Raw genomic sequence first — 18,377 nt, forward strand, 5'->3', positions numbered from 1 at the left:
AGTAATGATACCAAATGGAAACAACTAGTCTCTAGTGAGGTCCAGTAATGATACCAAATGGAAACAACTAGTCTCTAGTGAGGTCCAGTAATGATACCAAATGGAAACAACTAGTCTCTAGTGAGGTCCAGTAATGATACCAAATGGAAACAACTAGTCTCTAGTGAGGTCCAGTAATGATACCAAATGGAAACAACTAGTCTCTAGTGAGGTCCAGTAATGATACCAAATGGAAACAACTAGTCTCTAGTGAGGTCCAGTAATGATACCAAATGGAAACAACTAGTCTCTAGTGAGGTCCAGTAATGATACCAAATGGAAACAACTAGTCTCTAGTGAGGTCCAGTAATGATACCAAATGGAAACAACTAGTCTCTAGTGAGGTCCAGTAATGATACCAAATGGAAACAACTAGTCTCTAGTGAGGTCCAGTAATGATACCAAATGGAAACAACTAGTCTCTAGTGAGGTCCAGTAATGATACCAAATGGAAACAACTAGTCTCTAGTGAGGTCCAGTAATGATACCAAATGGAAACAACTAGTCTCTAGTGAGGTCCAGTAATGATACCAAATGGAAACAACTAGTCTCTAGTGAGGTCCAGTAATGATACCAAATGGAAACAACTAGTCTCTAGTGAGGTCCAGTAATGATACCAAATGGAAACAACTAGTCTCTAGTGAGGTCCAGTAATGATACCAAATGGAAACAACTAGTCTCTAGTGAGGTCCAGTAATGATACCAAATGGAAACAACTAGTCTCTAGTGAGGTCCAGTAATGATACCAAATGGAAACAACTAGTCTCTAGTGAGGTCCAGTAATGATACCAAATGGAAACAACTAGTCTCTAGTGAGGTCCAGTAATGATACCAAATGGAAACAACTAGTCTCTAGTGAGGTCCAGTAATGATACCAAATGGAAACAACTAGTCTCTAGTGAGGTCCAGTAATGATACCAAATGGAAACAACTAGTCTCTAGTGAGGTCCAGTAATGATACCAAATGGAAACAACTAGTCTCTAGTGAGGTCCAGTAATGATACCAAATGGAAACAACTAGTCTCTAGTGAGGTCCAGTAATGATACCAAATGGAAACAACTAGTCTCTAGTGAGGTCCAGTAATGATACCAAATGGAAACAACTAGTCTCTAGTGAGGTCCAGTAATGATACCAAATGGAAACAACTAGTCTCTAGTGAGGTCCAGTAATGATACCAAATGGAAACAACTAGTCTCTAGTGAGGTCCAGTAATGATACCAAATGGAAACAACTAGTCTCTAGTGAGGTCCAGTAATGATACCAAATGGAAACAACTAGTCTCTAGTGAGGTCCAGTAATGATACCAAATGGAAACAACTAGTCTCTAGTGAGGTCCAGTAATGATACCAAATGGAAACAACTAGTCTCTAGTGAGGTCCAGTAATGATACCAAATGGAAACAACTAGTCTCTAGTGAGGTCCAGTAATGATACCAAATGGAAACAACTAGTCTCTAGTGAGGTCCAGTAATGATACCAAATGGAAACAACTGGTCTCTAGTGAGGTCCAGTAATGATACCAAATGGAAACAACTAGTCTCTAGTGAGGTCCAGTAATGATACCAAATGGAAACAACTAGTCTCTAGTGAGGTCCAGTAATGATACCAAATGGAAACAACTAGTCTCTAGTGAGGTCCAGTAATGATACCAAATGGAAACAACTAGTCTCTAGTGAGGTCCAGTAATGATACCAAATGGAAACAACTAGTCTCTAGTGAGGTCCAGTAATGATACCAAATGGAAACAACTAGTCTCTAGTGAGGTCCAGTAATGATACCAAATGGAAACAACTAGTCTCTAGTGAGGTCCAGTAATGATACCAAATGGAAACAACTAGTCTCTAGTGAGGTCCAGTAATGATACCAAATGGAAACAACTAGTCTCTAGTGAGGTCCAGTAATGATACCAAATGGAAACAACTAGTCTCTAGTGAGGTCCAGTAATGATACCAAATGGAAACAACTAGTCTCTAGTGAGGTCCAGTAATGATACCAAATGGAAACAACTAGTCTCTAGTGAGGTCCAGTAATGATACCAAATGGAAACAACTAGTCTCTAGTGAGGTCCAGTAATGATACCAAATGGAAACAACTAGTCTCTAGTGAGGTCCAGTAATGATACCAAATGGAAACAACTAGTCTCTAGTGAGGTCCAGTAATGATACCAAATGGAAACAACTAGTCTCTAGTGAGGTCCAGTAATGATACCAAATGGAAACAACTAGTCTCTAGTGAGGTCCAGTAATGATACCAAATGGAAACAACTAGTCTCTAGTGAGGTCCAGTAATGATACCAAATGGAAACAACTAGTCTCTAGTGAGGTCCAGTAATGATACCAAATGGAAACAACTAGTCTCTAGTGAGGTCCAGTAATGATACCAAATGGAAACAACTAGTCTCTAGTGAGGTCCAGTAATGATACCAAATGGAAACAACTAGTCTCTAGTGAGGTCCAGTAATGATACCAAATGGAAACAACTAGTCTCTAGTGAGGTCCAGTAATGATACCAAATGGAAACAACTAGTCTCTAGTGAGGTCCAGTAATGATACCAAATGGAAACAACTAGTCTCTAGTGAGGTCCAGTAATGATACCAAATGGAAACAACTAGTCTCTAGTGAGGTCCAGTAATGATACCAAATGGAAACAACTAGTCTCTAGTGAGGTCCAGTAATGATACCAAATGGAAACAACTAGTCTCTAGTGAGGTCCAGTAATGATACCAAATGGAAACAACTAGTCTCTAGTGAGGTCCAGTAATGATACCAAATGGAAACAACTAGTCTCTAGTGAGGTCCAGTAATGATACCAAATGGAAACAACTAGTCTCTAGTGAGGTCCAGTAATGATACCAAATGGAAACAACTAGTCTCTAGTGAGGTCCAGTAATGATACCAAATGGAAACAACTAGTCTCTAGTGAGGTCCAGTAATGATACCAAATGGAAACAACTAGTCTCTAGTGAGGTCCAGTAATGATACCAAATGGAAACAACTAGTCTCTAGTGAGGTCCAGTAATGATACCAAATGGAAACAACTAGTCTCTAGTGAGGTCCAGTAATGATACCAAATGGAAACAACTAGTCTCTAGTGAGGTCCAGTAATGATACCAAATGGAAACAACTAGTCTCTAGTGAGGTCCAGTAATGATACCAAATGGAAACAACTAGTCTCTAGTGAGGTCCAGTAATGATACCAAATGGAAACAACTAGTCTCTAGTGAGGTCCAGTAACGATACCAAATGGAAACAACTAGTCTCTAGTGAGGTCCAGTAATGATACCAAATGGAAACAACTAGTCTCTAGTGAGGTCCAGTAATGATACCAAATGGAAACAACTAGTCTCTAGTGAGGTCCAGTAATGATACCAAATGGAAACAACTAGTCTCTAGTGAGGTCCAGTAATGATACCAAATGGAAACAACTAGTCTCTAGTGAGGTCCAGTAATGATACCAAATGGAAACAACTAGTCTCTAGTGAGGTCCAGTAATGATACCAAATGGAAACAACTAGTCTCTAGTGAGGTCCAGTAATGATACCAAATGGAAACAACTAGTCTCTAGTGAGGTCCAGTAATGATACCAAATGGAAACAACTAGTCTCTAGTGAGGTCCAGTAATGATACCAAATGGAAACAACTAGTCTCTAGTGAGGTCCAGTAATGATACCAAATGGAAACAACTAGTCTCTAGTGAGGTCCAGTAATGATACCAAATGGAAACAACTAGTCTCTAGTGAGGTCCAGTAATGATACCAAATGGAAACAACTAGTCTCTAGTGAGGTCCAGTAATGATACCAAATGGAAACAACTAGTCTCTAGTGAGGTCCAGTAATGATACCAAATGGAAACAGCTAGTCTCTAGTGAGGTCCAGTAATGATACCAAATGGAAACAACTAGTCTCTAGTGAGGTCCAGTAATGATACCAAATGGAAACAACTAGTCTCTAGTGAGGTCCAGTAATGATACCAAATGGAAACAACTAGTCTCTAGTGAGGTCCAGTAATGATACCAAATGGAAACAACTAGTCTCTAGTGAGGTCCAGTAATGATACCAAATGGAAACAACTAGTCTCTAGTGAGGTCCAGTAATGATACCAAATGGAAACAACTAGTCTCTAGTGAGGTCCAGTAATGATACCAAATGGAAACAACTAGTCTCTAGTGAGGTCCAGTAATGATACCAAATGGAAACAACTAGTCTCTAGTGAGGTCCAGTAATGATACCAAATGGAAACAACTAGTCTCTAGTGAGGTCCAGTAATGATACCAAATGGAAACAACTAGTCTCTAGTGAGGTCCAGTAATGATACCAAATGGAAACAACTAGTCTCTAGTGAGGTCCAGTAATGATACCAAATGGAAACAACTAGTCTCTAGTGAGGTCCAGTAATGATACCAAATGGAAACAACTAGTCTCTAGTGAGGTCCAGTAATGATACCAAATGGAAACAACTAGTCTCTAGTGAGGTCCAGTAATGATACCAAATGGAAACAACTAGTCTCTAGTGAGGTCCAGTAATGATACCAAATGGAAACAACTAGTCTCTAGTGAGGTCCAGTAATGATACCAAATGGAAACAACTAGTCTCTAGTGAGGTCCAGTAATGATACCAAATGGAAACAACTAGTCTCTAGTGAGGTCCAGTAATGATACCAAATGGAAACAACTAGTCTCTAGTGAGGTCCAGTAATGATACCAAATGGAAACAACTAGTCTCTAGTGAGGTCCAGTAATGATACCAAATGGAAACAACTAGTCTCTAGTGAGGTCCAGTAATGATACCAAATGGAAACAACTAGTCTCTAGTGAGGTCCAGTAATGATACCAAATGGAAACAACTAGTCTCTAGTGAGGTCCAGTAATGATACCAAATGGAAACAACTAGTCTCTAGTGAGGTCCAGTAATGATACCAAATGGAAACAACTAGTCTCTAGTGAGGTCCAGTAATGATACCAAATGGAAACAACTAGTCTCTAGTGAGGTCCAGTAATGATACCAAATGGAAACAACTAGTCTCTAGTGAGGTCCAGTAATGATACCAAATGGAAACAACTAGTCTCTAGTGAGGTCCAGTAATGATACCAAATGGAAACAACTAGTCTCTAGTGAGGTCCAGTAATGATACCAAATGGAAACAACTAGTCTCTAGTGAGGTCCAGTAATGATACCAAATGGAAACAACTAGTCTCTAGTGAGGTCCAGTAATGATACCAAATGGAAACAACTAGTCTCTAGTGAGGTCCAGTAATGATACCAAATGGAAACAACTAGTCTCTAGTGAGGTCCAGTAATGATACCAAATGGAAACAACTAGTCTCTAGTGAGGTCCAGTAATGATACCAAATGGAAACAACTAGTCTCTAGTGAGGTCCAGTAATGATACCAAATGGAAACAACTAGTCTCTAGTGAGGTCCAGTAATGATACCAAATGGAAACAACTAGTCTCTAGTGAGGTCCAGTAATGATACCAAATGGAAACAACTAGTCTCTAGTGAGGTCCAGTAATGATACCAAATGGAAACAACTAGTCTCTAGTGAGGTCCAGTAATGATACCAAATGGAAACAACTAGTCTCTAGTGAGGTCCAGTAATGATACCAAATGGAAACAACTAGTCTCTAGTGAGGTCCAGTAATGATACCAAATGGAAACAACTAGTCTCTATTGAGGTCCAGTAATGATACCAAATGGAAACAACTAGTCTCTAGTGAGGTCCAGTAATGATACCAAATGGAAACAACTAGTCTCTAGTGAGGTCCAGTAATGATACCAAATGGAAACAACTAGTCTCTAGTGAGGTCCAGTAATGATACCAAATGGAAACAACTAGTCTCTAGTGAGGTCCAGTAACGATACCAAATGGAAACAACTAGTCTCTAGTGAGGTCCAGTAATGATACCAAATGGAAACAACTAGTCTCTAGTGAGGTCCAGTAATGATACCAAATGGAAACAACTAGTCTCTAGTGAGGTCCAGTAATGATACCAAATGGAAACAACTAGTCTCTAGTGAGGTCCAGTAATGATACCAAATGGAAACAACTAGTCTCTAGTGAGGTCCAGTAACGATACCAAATGGAAACAACTAGTCTCTAGTGTGGTCCAGTAATGATACCAAATGGAAACAACTAGTCTCTAGTGAGGTCCAGTAATGATACCAAATGGAAACAACTAGTCTCTAGTGAGGTCCAGTAATGATACCAAATGGAAACAACTAGTCTCTAGTGAGGTCCAGTAATGATACCAAATGGAAACAACTAGTCTCTAGTGAGGTCCAGTCCTAATGGTATCGCTCACCTGCCTCCCCTTCCAGCCATCGCTCACCTGCCTCCCCTTCCAGCCATTGCTCACCTGCCTCCCCTTCCAGCCATCGCTCACCTGCCTCCACTTCCAGCCATCGCTCACCTCTTCCCCTTCCAGCCATCGCTCACCTGCCTCCCCTTCCAGCCATCGCTCACCTGCCTCCCCTTCCAGCCATCGCTCACCTACTTCCCCTTCCAGCCATCGCTCACCTGCCTCCCCTACCGGCCCTCGCTCACCTACCTCCCCTTCCAGCCCTCCAGCCATCGCTCACCTGCCTCCCCTCCCGGCCATCGCTCACCTGCCTCCCCTTCCAGCCATCGCTCACCTGCCTCCCCTCCCAGCCATCGCTCACCTGCCTCCCCTCCCAGCCATCGCTCACCTGCCTCCCCTCCCAGCCATCGCTCACCTGCTTTCTCCGTCCTCTCTTCCCCGGTCATCTATTCATCCGTCAGGTTTTAAATCTCATTTAGCCGTGATGGAGAGATCAACACAGACCCTGGTCGGTGTTCTGTTGTCACAGTTACATTGGAAAGTTGATCTCTCTCTCCCTCTCCCCCCTCTCCCCTCTCTAACCCCTCTACCCCCTCCCCCTCTCTCTCCCCCTCTCAGAGGCGTGCAGCAGCAGCAGCAGCGCCAGCGGCCCCTCCACAGTCCCTCTCTCAGTACCAGGATGTTGAGGACCCAGAGTATGAGGACTTCAGAGCCGAGGCCAGGCTCCAGAAAGGCAAACAGCTGGAGAGCTTCAGCAAGGCTGCGGAGGCTTACAAACAGGGACGCAAAGACGTGGCCTCATACTACGCTCAACAGGTAGGGGTGTTGTGTGTGTGTGTGTGTGTGTGTGTGTGTGTGTGTGTGTGTGTGTGTGTGTGTGTGTGTGTGTGTGTGTGTGTGTGTGTGTGTGTGTGTGTGTGTGTGTGTGTGTGTGTGTGTGTGTGTGTGTGTGTGTGTGTGTGTGTGTGTGTGTGTGAGTCAGTAGTTTTAAAGGGATACTTGGACATGTTGGAATTGATCTCCTTTATCTACTGACCCAGAGTCAGATTAACTCCTTTATCTACTGACCCAGAGTCAGATGAGCTCCTTTATCTACTGACCCAGAGTCAGATGAACTTCCTTTCCTCCCATGGTATCGTTTTGGTACAGTCCCCCCCACGGTATCGTTTTGGTACAGTCCCCCCATGGTATCGTTTTGGTACAGTCCCCCCTCCATGGTATCGTTTTTGGTACAGTCCCCCCATGGTATCGTTTTGGTACAGTCCCCCACATGGTATCGTTTTGGTACAGTCCCCCCCATGGTATCGTTTTGGTACAGTCCTCCCCACGGTATCGTTTTGGTACAGTCCCCCCATGGTATCGTTTTGGTACAGTCCCCCCACATGGTATCGTTTTGGTACAGTCCCCCCACATGGTATCGTTTTGGTACAGTCCCCCCCTCCATGGTATCGTTTTGGTACAGTCCCCCCTCCATGGTATCGTTTTGGTACAGTCCCCCCATGGTATCGTTTTGGTACAGTCCCCCCCATGGTATCGTTTTGGTACATTCCCCCATGGTATCGTTTTGGTACAGTCCCCCCCACGGTATCGTTTTGGTACAGTCCCCCCACGGTATCGTTTTTGGTACAGTCCCCCCACGGTATCGTTTTTGGTACATTCCCCCATGGTATCGTTTTGGTACAGTCCCCCCATGGTATCGTTTTGGTACATTCCCCCCATGGTATCGTTTTGGTACAGTCCCCCCACATGGTATCGTTTTTGGTACAGTCCCCCACATGGTATCGTTTTGGTACAGTCCCCCCTCCATGGTATCGTTTTGGTACAGTCCCCCCACATGGTATCGTTTTGGTACAGTCCCCCCCCACATGGTATCGTTTTGGTACAGTCCCCCCATGGTATCGTTTTGGTACAGTCCCCCCATGGTATCGTTTTGGTACATCCCCCCACGGTATCGTTTGGTACAGTCCCCCCACATGGTATCGTTTTGGTACAGTCCCCCCATGGTATCGTTTTGGTACAGTCCCCCCATGGTATCGTTTTGGTACATTCCCCCCATGGTATCGTTTTGGTACAGTCCCCCACACATGGTATCGTTTTGGTACAGTCCCCCCCACGGTATCGTTTTGGTACAGTCCCCCCCACGGTATCGTTTTTGGTACAGTCCCCCCACGGTATCGTTTTGGTACAGTCCCCCCCACGGTATCGTTTTGGTACAGTCCCCCATGGTATCGTTTTGGTACAGTCCCCCCATGGTATCGTTTTGGTACAGTCCCCCCCACATGGTATCGTTTTGGTACAGTCCCCCCACATGGTATCGTTTTGGTACAGTCCCCCCTCCATGGTATCGTTTTGGTACAGTCCCCCTCCATGGTATCGTTTTGGTACAGTCCCCCCACATGGTATCGTTTTGGTACAGTCCCCCCCATGGTATCGTTTTTGGTACAGTCCCCCCATGGTATCGTTTTGGTACAGTCCCCCCACGGTATCGTTTTGGTACAGTCCCCCCACGGTATCGTTTTGGTACAGTCCCCCCCACGGTATCGTTTTGGTACAGTCCCCCCCACGGTATCGTTTTGGTACAGTCCCCCCACGGTATCGTTTTTGGTACAGTCCCCCCCACGGTATCGTTTTGGTACAGTCCCCCATGGTATCGTTTTGGTACAGTCCCCCCCATGGTATCGTTTTGGTACAGTCCCCCCACATGGTATCGTTTTGGTACAGTCCCCCCACATGGTATCGTTTTGGTACAGTCCCCCCCTCCATGGTATCGTTTTGGTACAGTCCCCCCTCCATGGTATCGTTTTGGTACAGTCCCCCCATGGTATCGTTTTGGTACAGTCCCCCCATGGTATCGTTTTGGTACAGTCCCCCCACGGTATCGTTTTGGTACAGTCCCCCCACGGTATCGTTTTGGTACAGTCCCCCACATGGTATCGTTTTGGTACAGTCCCCTCCATGGTATCGTTTTGGTACAGTCCCCCCCACGGTATCGTTTTGGTACAGTCCCCCATGGTATCGTTTTGGTACAGTCCCCCCATGGTATCGTTTTGGTACAGTCCCCCCCATGGTATCGTTTTGGTACAGTCCCCCCCATGGTATCGTTTTGGTACAGTCCCCCACATGGTATCGTTTTGGTATTGTGACCTAACATCGATATCGAAGGAAAAATTCAGGTATCGTGACAACACTTGTCTAAAAGCTGTGTGTGTCTGTTTCTCTCTCTCTGGTGTGTGTGTGTGTGTGTGTGTGTGTGTGTGTGTGTGTGTGTGTGTGTGTGTGTGTGTGTGTGTGTGTGTGTGTGTGTGTGTGTGTTTTTCAGGGTCATCTCCATGGTCAGAAGATGCATGAAGCTAATCACCGTGCAGCGGCCCAGATCTTTGAGCGGGTCAACTCCTCCCTGCTGCCTCAGAACGTTCTAGACCTCCACGGACTGCATGTCGACGAGGCTTTACTCCACCTGTCACAGGTGTTAGAGAGGAAGACCACAGGTACACCTGGCTAGACCTCCAGGCTGCGTGATGAAGAGGTTTTACTCCACCTGTCACAGGTGTTAGAGAGGAAGACCACAGGTACACCTGGCTAGACCTCCAGGCTGCGTGATGAAGAGGTTTTACTCCACCTGTCACAGGTGTTAGAGAGGAAGACCACAGGTACACCTGGCTAGACCTCCAGGCTGCGTGATGAAGAGGTTTTACTCCACCTGTCACAGGTGTTAGAGAGGAAGACCACAGGTACACCTGGCTAGACCTCCAGGCTGCGTGATGAAGAGGTTTTACTCCACCTGTCACAGGTGTTAGAGAGGAAGACCACAGGTACACCTGGCTAGACCTCCAGGCTGCGTGATGAAGAGGTTTTACTCCACCTGTCACAGGTGTTAGAGAGGAAGACCACAGGTACACCTGGCTAGACCTCCAGGCTGCGTGATGAAGAGGTTTTACTCCACCTGTCACAGGTGTTAGAGAGGAAGACCACAGGTACACCTGGCTAGACCTCCAGGCTGCGTGATGAAGAGGTTTTACTCCACCTGTCACAGGTGTTAGAGAGGAAGACCACAGGTACACCTGGCTAGACCTCCAGGCTGCGTGATGAAGAGGTTTTACTCCACCTGTCACAGGTGTTAGAGAGGAAGACCACAGGTACACCTGGCTAGACCTCCAGGCTGCGTGATGAAGAGGTTTTACTCCACCTGTCACAGGTGTTAGAGAGGAAGACCACAGGTACACCTGGCTAGACCTCCAGGCTGCGTGATGAAGAGGTTTTACTCCACCTGTCACAGGTGTTAGAGAGGAAGACCACAGGTACACCTGGCTAGACCTCCAGGCTGCGTGATGAAGAGGTTTTACTCCACCTGTCACAGGTGTTAGAGAGGAAGACCACAGGTACACCTGGCTAGACCTCCAGGCTGCGTGATGAAGAGGTTTTACTCCACCTGTCACAGGTGTTAGAGAGGAAGACCACAGGTACACCTGGCTAGACCTCCAGGCTGCGTGATGAAGAGGTTTTACTCCACCTGTCACAGGTGTTAGAGAGGAAGACCACAGGTACACCTGGCTAGACCTCCAGGCTGCGTGATGAAGAGGTTTTACTCCACCTGTCACAGGTGTTAGAGAGGAAGACCACAGGTACACCTGGCTAGACCTCCAGGCTGCGTGATGAAGAGGTTTTACTCCACCTGTCACAGGTGTTAGAGAGGAAGACCACAGGTACACCTGGCTAGACCTCCAGGCTGCGTGATGAAGAGGTTTTACTCCACCTGTCACAGGTGTTAGAGAGGAAGACCACAGGTACACCTGGCTAGACCTCCAGGCTGCGTGATGAAGAGGTTTTACTCCACCTGTCACAGGTGTTAGAGAGGAAGACCACAGGTACACCTGGCTAGACCTCCAGGCTGCGTGATGAAGAGGTTTTACTCCACCTGTCACAGGTGTTAGAGAGGAAGACCACAGGTACACCTGGCTAGACCTCCAGGCTGCGTGATGAAGAGGTTTTACTCCACCTGTCACAGGTGTTAGAGAGGAAGACCACAGGTACACCTGGCTAGACCTCCAGGCTGCGTGATGAAGAGGTTTTACTCCACCTGTCACAGGTGTTAGAGAGGAAGACCACGGGTGTTAGAGAAGAAGACCACAGGTGTTAGAGAGGAAGACAACACCACAGGTGTTAGAGAGGAAGACCACAGGTGTTAGAGAGGAAGACCACAGGTGTTAGAGAGGAAGACCACGGGTGTTAGAGAGGAAGACCACGGGTGTTAGAGAGGAAGACCACAGGTGTTAGAGAGGAAGACCACAGGTGTTAGAGAGGAAGACCACAGGTGTTAGAGAGGAAGACCACAGGTGTTAGAGAGGAAGACCACAGGTGTTAGAGAGGAAGACCACAGGTGTTAGAGAGGAAGACCACAGGTGTTAGAGAGGAAGACCACAGGTGTTAGAGAGGAAGACCACAGGTGTTAGAGAGGAAGACCACAGGTGTTAGAGAGGAAGACCACAGGTGTTAGAGAGGAAGACCACAGGTGTTAGAGAGGAAGACCACAGGTGTTAGAGAGGAAGACCACAGGTGTTAGAGAGGAAGACCACAGGTGTTAGAGAGGAAGACCACAGGTGTTAGAGAGGAAGACCACAGGTGTTAGAGAGGAAGACCACGGGTGTTAGAGAGGAAGACCACGGGTGTTAGAGAGGAAGACCACGGGTGTTAGAGAGGAAGACCACGGGTGTTAGAGAGGAAGACCACGGGTGTTAGAGAGGAAGACCACGGGTGTTAGAGAGGAAGACCACGGGTGTTAGAGAGGAAGACCACGGGTGTTAGAGAGGAAGACCACGGGTGTTAGAGAGGAAGACCACGGGTGTTAGAGAGGAAGACCACGGGTGTTAGAGAGGAAGACCACGGGTGTTAGAGAGGAAGACCACGGGTGTTAGAGAGGAAGACCACGGGTGTTAGAGAGGAAGACCACAGGTGTTAGAGAGGAAGACCACAGGTGTTAGAGAGGAAGACCACAGGTGTTAGAGAGGAAGACAACAGGTGTTAGAGAGGAAGACCACAGGTGTTAGAGAGGAAGACCACAGGTGTTAGAGAGGAAGACCACAGGTGTTAGAGAGGAAGACCACAGGTGTTAGAGAGGAAGACCACAGGTGTTAGAGAGGAAGACCACAGGTGTTAGAGAGGAAGACCACGGGTGTTAGAGAGGAAGACCACGGGTGTTAGAGAGGAAGACCACAGGTGTTAGAGAGGAAGACCACAGGTGTTAGAGAGGAAGACCACAGGTGTTAGAGAGGAAGACCACGGGTACACCTGTTATTTTGATAAACGTTTTGTTCCCTAAACTTGACCATATATTCTCCTCCTTTCCGTGTGTCCGTGTGTCCGTGTGTCCGTGTGTGTGTGTGTGTGTGTGTGTGTGTGTGTGTGTGTGTAGAGTATCAGCAGGGTGTGTGTGGGTCTCAGCTGTCAGTGATAACAGGAAGAGGGAACCACAGTCAGGGAGGAGTGGCTCGTATCCGCCCTGCCGTCACAGACTACCTCCACACACAGGGCTACAGGTACACACACACACACAGGGCTACAGGTACACACACACACACAGGGCTACAGGTACACACACACACAGGGCTACAGGTACACACACACACACAGGGCTACAGGTACACACACACACACAGGGCTACAGGTACACACACACACAGGGCTACAGGTACACACACACACAGGGCTACAGGTACACACACACACACAGGGCTACAGGTACACACACACACACAGGGCTACAGGTACACACACACACACACAGGGCTACAGGTACACACACACACAGGGCTACAGGTACACACACACACAGGGCTACAGGTACACACACACACAGGGCTACAGGTACACACACACAGGGCTACAGGTACACACACACACAGGGCTACAGGTACACACACACACAGGGCTACAGGTACACACACACACAGGGCTACAGGTACACACACACACACAGGGCTACAGGTACACACACACACAGGGCTACAGGTACACACACACACACACACACACACACACACACACACACACAGGGCTACAGTTACACACACACAGGGCTACAGGTACACACTCACACACACACACACACACACACACACACAGGGATACAGGTACACACACACACACAGGGCTACAGGTACACACACACACAGGGCTACAGGTACACACACACACACAGGGATACAGGTACACACACACACACACACAGGGCTACAGGTACACACACACACACAGGGATACAGGTACACACACACACACAGGGCTACAGGTACACACACACACACACAGGGCTACAGGTACACACACACACACACACACACACACACACACACACAGGGCTACAGTTACACACACACACACAGGGCTACAGGTACACACTCACACACACACACACACACACACAGGGCTACAGGTACACCCTACACACACACACACAGGGCTACAGGTACACACACACACACACACACACACACACAGGGCTACAGGTACACACACACACACACACACACACACACACACACACACACACACACACACACACAGGGCTACAGGTACACGCACACACAGGGCTACAGGTAACACACACACACACACACACACACACACACACACACACACACACACACACACACACACACACACACACACAGGGCTACAGGTACACGCACACACAGGGCTACAGGTACACACACACAGGGCTACAGGTACACACACACATACACAGGGCTACAGGTACACACACACACACACACACAGGGCTACAGGTACACACACACACACACACACACACACACACACAGGGCTACAGGTACACACACACACACTCACAGGGCTACAGATACACACACACACACACACACACACACACACACACACAGGGCTACAGTTACACACACACACACAGGGCTACAGGTACACACACACAGGGCTACAGGTACACACTCACACACACACACACACACACACACACAGGGCTACAGGTACACCCTACACACACACACACAGGGCTACAGGTACACACACACACACACACACACACACACACACACACACACACACACACACACACACACACAGGGCTACAGGTACACACACACACACAGGGCTACAGGTACACACACACACAGGGCTACAGGTACACACACACAGGGCTACAGGTACACACACACACAGGGCTACAGGTACACACACACACACAGGGCTACAGGTACACACACACACAGGGCTACAGGTACACACACACACACAGGGCTACAGGTACACACACACACACAGGGCTACAGGTACACACACACACACACAGGGCTACAGGTACACACACACACACACACACACACACACACACAGGGCTACAGGTACACACACACACACACACACACACACACACAGGGCTACAGGTACACACACACACACACACACACACACACAGGGCTACAGGTACACACACACACACACACACACACACACACACACACACACACACACACACACACACACACACACACACACAGGGCTACAGGTACACATACACACACACAGGGCTACAGGTACACACACACACACACACACACACACACACACACACACACACACACACACAGGGCTACAGGTACACACACACACAGGGATACAGATACACACACACACACACACACACACACACACACACACACACACAGGGCTACAGGTACACACACACACACACACACACACACACACACACACACACACACACACACACACACACACAGGGCTACAGGTACACACACACACACACACACACAGGGCTACAGGTACACACACACAGGGCTACAGGTACACACACACACACACAGGGCTACAGGTACACACACACACACAGGGCTACAGGTACACACACACACACACACACAGGGCTACAGGTACACACACACACACACACACACAGGGCTACAGGTACACACACACACACAGGGCTACAGGTACACACACACACAGGGCTACAGGTACACACACACACAGGGCTACAGGTACACACACTCACACACACACACACACACACACACAGGGCTACAGGTACACACACACAGGGCTACAGGTACACACACACACACACACAGGGCTACAGGTACACACACACAGGGCTACAGGTACACACACACACACACACACACACACACACACACACACACACACACACACACACACACACACAGGGCTACAGGTACACACACACACACAGGGCTACAGGTACACACACACACACACACACACACACACAGGGCTACAGGTACACACACACACACACATGCAGGGCTACAGGTACACACACACACACAGGGCTACAGGAATACACACACACACACACACACACACACAGGGCTACAGGTACACACACACACACAATCATTATGTCAATACTAGGTAACGCTACACACTCACCCTCGCTCTCTCTCTTTCTCCCCCTCTCTCTCTCTCTTTCTCCCCCTCTCTCGCTCTCTCTTGCGCATTCTACCCACTGCTCTCTTTCCCTCCCCCTCTCTCTATTTCCTCCCCCTCTCCCTCTCTCTCTCCCCAGGTTTACTGAGCCTAAGCCAGGTCTGATGTTGGTGTGTCTGAACTGAGATGAAGCTGGTCATGTGACTGACTGTCCTTATCAAGACACTAATCTCTCCTCCCCTGGAATCTACCTCTACCACTTCCTCTCTCACATACACAAGAAACACACTCCTCTCTCTCTCTCTCTCTCTCTCTCTCTCTCTCTCTCTCTCTCTGTCTCTGTCTCTCTCTCTGTCTCTCTCTCTGTCTCTCTCTCTCTCTCTCTGTCTCTGTCTCTGTCTCTGTCTCTATCTGTCTCTCTCTCTCTCTCTCTGTCTCTGTGTCTCTCTGTCTCTGTCTCTCTCTCTCTGTCTCTCTCTCTGTCTCTCTCTCTCTCTCTCTCTCTCTCTCTCTCTCTCTCTCTCTCTCTCTCTCTCATATTTTAATTATTTTAATAGCTGCCAAAGAAAACGTCTTAACCTCCTTTTTATGTCTTCACTGTTGCCAGTTTTGTACAATATTTGTGTTTTTGAATGAAACTTTATCAGGATTTTACAAACGATGACAGGAGCAAGAGTTCATTTAAATTAGATTAAATGTAGATATTAAATGTTGACTTTTAAAATACATTAACACAGTTCTACATTTTATAAAACCATAATCAAACTAAGTGTATATAATATAATCTTAACGTGATGTTTCTGTAATGGTGAATGTGTGGGGTTATGTACATTTTAATATAGACCAGTTAATCGGAACAGTATTGACCTTGATATCAGGGTTTGATTTCTGGCCCGTTTATACATTGGAACAGAAGGGATTTCTGGGCCGTTTATACATTAGATCAGAAGTGATATCTGGCCCGTTTATACATTACATCAGATGTGATATCTGGGCCGTTTATACATTAGATCAGAAAGAGTATTGACCTGGATATTGGGGTTTGATATCTGGGCAGTTTATACATTGGATCAGAAGTGATATCTGGGCCGTTTATACATTAGATCAGAAAGAGTATTGAACTGAATATTGGGGTTTAATATCTGGGCCGTTTATACATTGGAACAGAAGTGATATCTGGGCCGTTTATACATTAGATCAGAAGGGATATCTGGGCCGTTTATACATTAGATCAGATGTGATATCTGGGCCGTTTATACATTAGATCAGAAAGAGTATTGACCTGGATATTGGGGTTTGATATCTGGGCCGTTTATACATTAGATCAGAAGGGAATATCTGGCCCGTTTATACATTAGATCAGATGTGATATCTGGGCCGTTTATACATTAGATCAGAAGTGATATCTGAGCCGTTTATACATTAGATCAGAAGTGATATCTGGCCCGTTTACACATTAGATCAGATGTGATATCTGGCAATTTTATACATTAGATCAGAAGGGATATCTGGCCCGTTTATACATTAGATCAGATGTGATATCTGGGCCGTTTATACATTAGATCAGAAAGAGTATTGACCTGGATATTGGGGTTTGATATCTGGGCCGTTTATACATTAGGTCAGAAAGGATATCTGGGCCGTTTATACATTAGATCAGAAAGAGTATTGACCTGGATATTGGGGTTTGATATCTGGGCCGTTTATACATTAGGTCAGACGGGATATCTGGCCCGTTTATACATTAGATCAGAAGTGATATCTGGCCCGTTTATACATTAGATCAGAAGTGATATCTGGCCCGTTTATACATTAGATCAGATGTGATATCTGGCCCGTTTATACATTAGATCAGAAAGTGTATCGACCTGGATATTGGGGTTTGATATCTGGGCCGTTTATACATTAGATCAGATGTGATATCTGGGCCGTTTATACATTAGATCAGAAGTGATATCTGTCCGTTTATAAATGAGATGAAAAGTGATCTAATTTGGAACGTAATCTGAAGAATGGGTGATGCTCCGATTTTAAAAAGTGATTGTGTGAAGCCCAAATTATATCCTAATCCCTATGTAGTGCACTATCTCATCTCAATTATTAAATGACCCAGAAACACTGGCCCACTATTCTCTCTATATAGGGAATCCAAATGGCCCACTATTCTCTATATAGGGAATCCAAATGGCCCACTATTCTCTATATAGGGAATCCAAATGGCCCACTATTCTCTATATAGGGAATCCAAATGGCCCACTATTCTCTATAGGGAATCCAAATGGCCCACTATTCTCTATATAGGGAATCCAAATGGCCCTCTATTCTCTCTATAGGGAATCCAAATGGCCCTCTATTCTCTATATAGGGAATCCAAATGGCCCTCTATTCTCTATATAGGGAATCCAAATGGCCCTCTATTCTCTATATAGGGAATCCAAATGGCCCACTATTCTCTATAGGGAATCCAAATGGCCCACTATTCTCTATATAGGGAATCCAAATGGCCCTCTATTCTCTATATAGGGAATCCAAATGGCCCTCTATTCTCTATATAGGGAATCCAAATGGCCCACTATTCTCTATATAGGGAATCCAAATGGCCC

The 18,377-nt window shown here is 46.5% G+C and overlaps 1 protein-coding gene across 1 annotated transcript in view; it reads left to right on the plus strand.

Moving 5' to 3' along the window:
- LOC106592047 (uncharacterized) overlaps nt 1–16,500 on the plus strand; it is a 63,563-nt gene extending 47,063 nt beyond the window's left edge. The window contains 4 exon segments of the mRNA XM_045712705.1: nt 6,958–7,155; nt 9,659–9,827; nt 12,749–12,872; nt 15,914–16,500. Coding sequence (XP_045568661.1) covers nt 6,958–7,155; nt 9,659–9,827; nt 12,749–12,872; nt 15,914–15,959 — 537 coding nt within the window. The 3' untranslated portion in view covers nt 15,960–16,500.
- Nucleotides 16,501–18,377: the final 1,877 nt, after the last annotated feature.

Source organism: Salmo salar, unplaced genomic scaffold (assembly GCF_905237065.1).
Source record: "Salmo salar unplaced genomic scaffold, Ssal_v3.1, whole genome shotgun sequence".
NCBI lineage: Eukaryota > Metazoa > Chordata > Actinopteri > Salmoniformes > Salmonidae > Salmo > Salmo salar.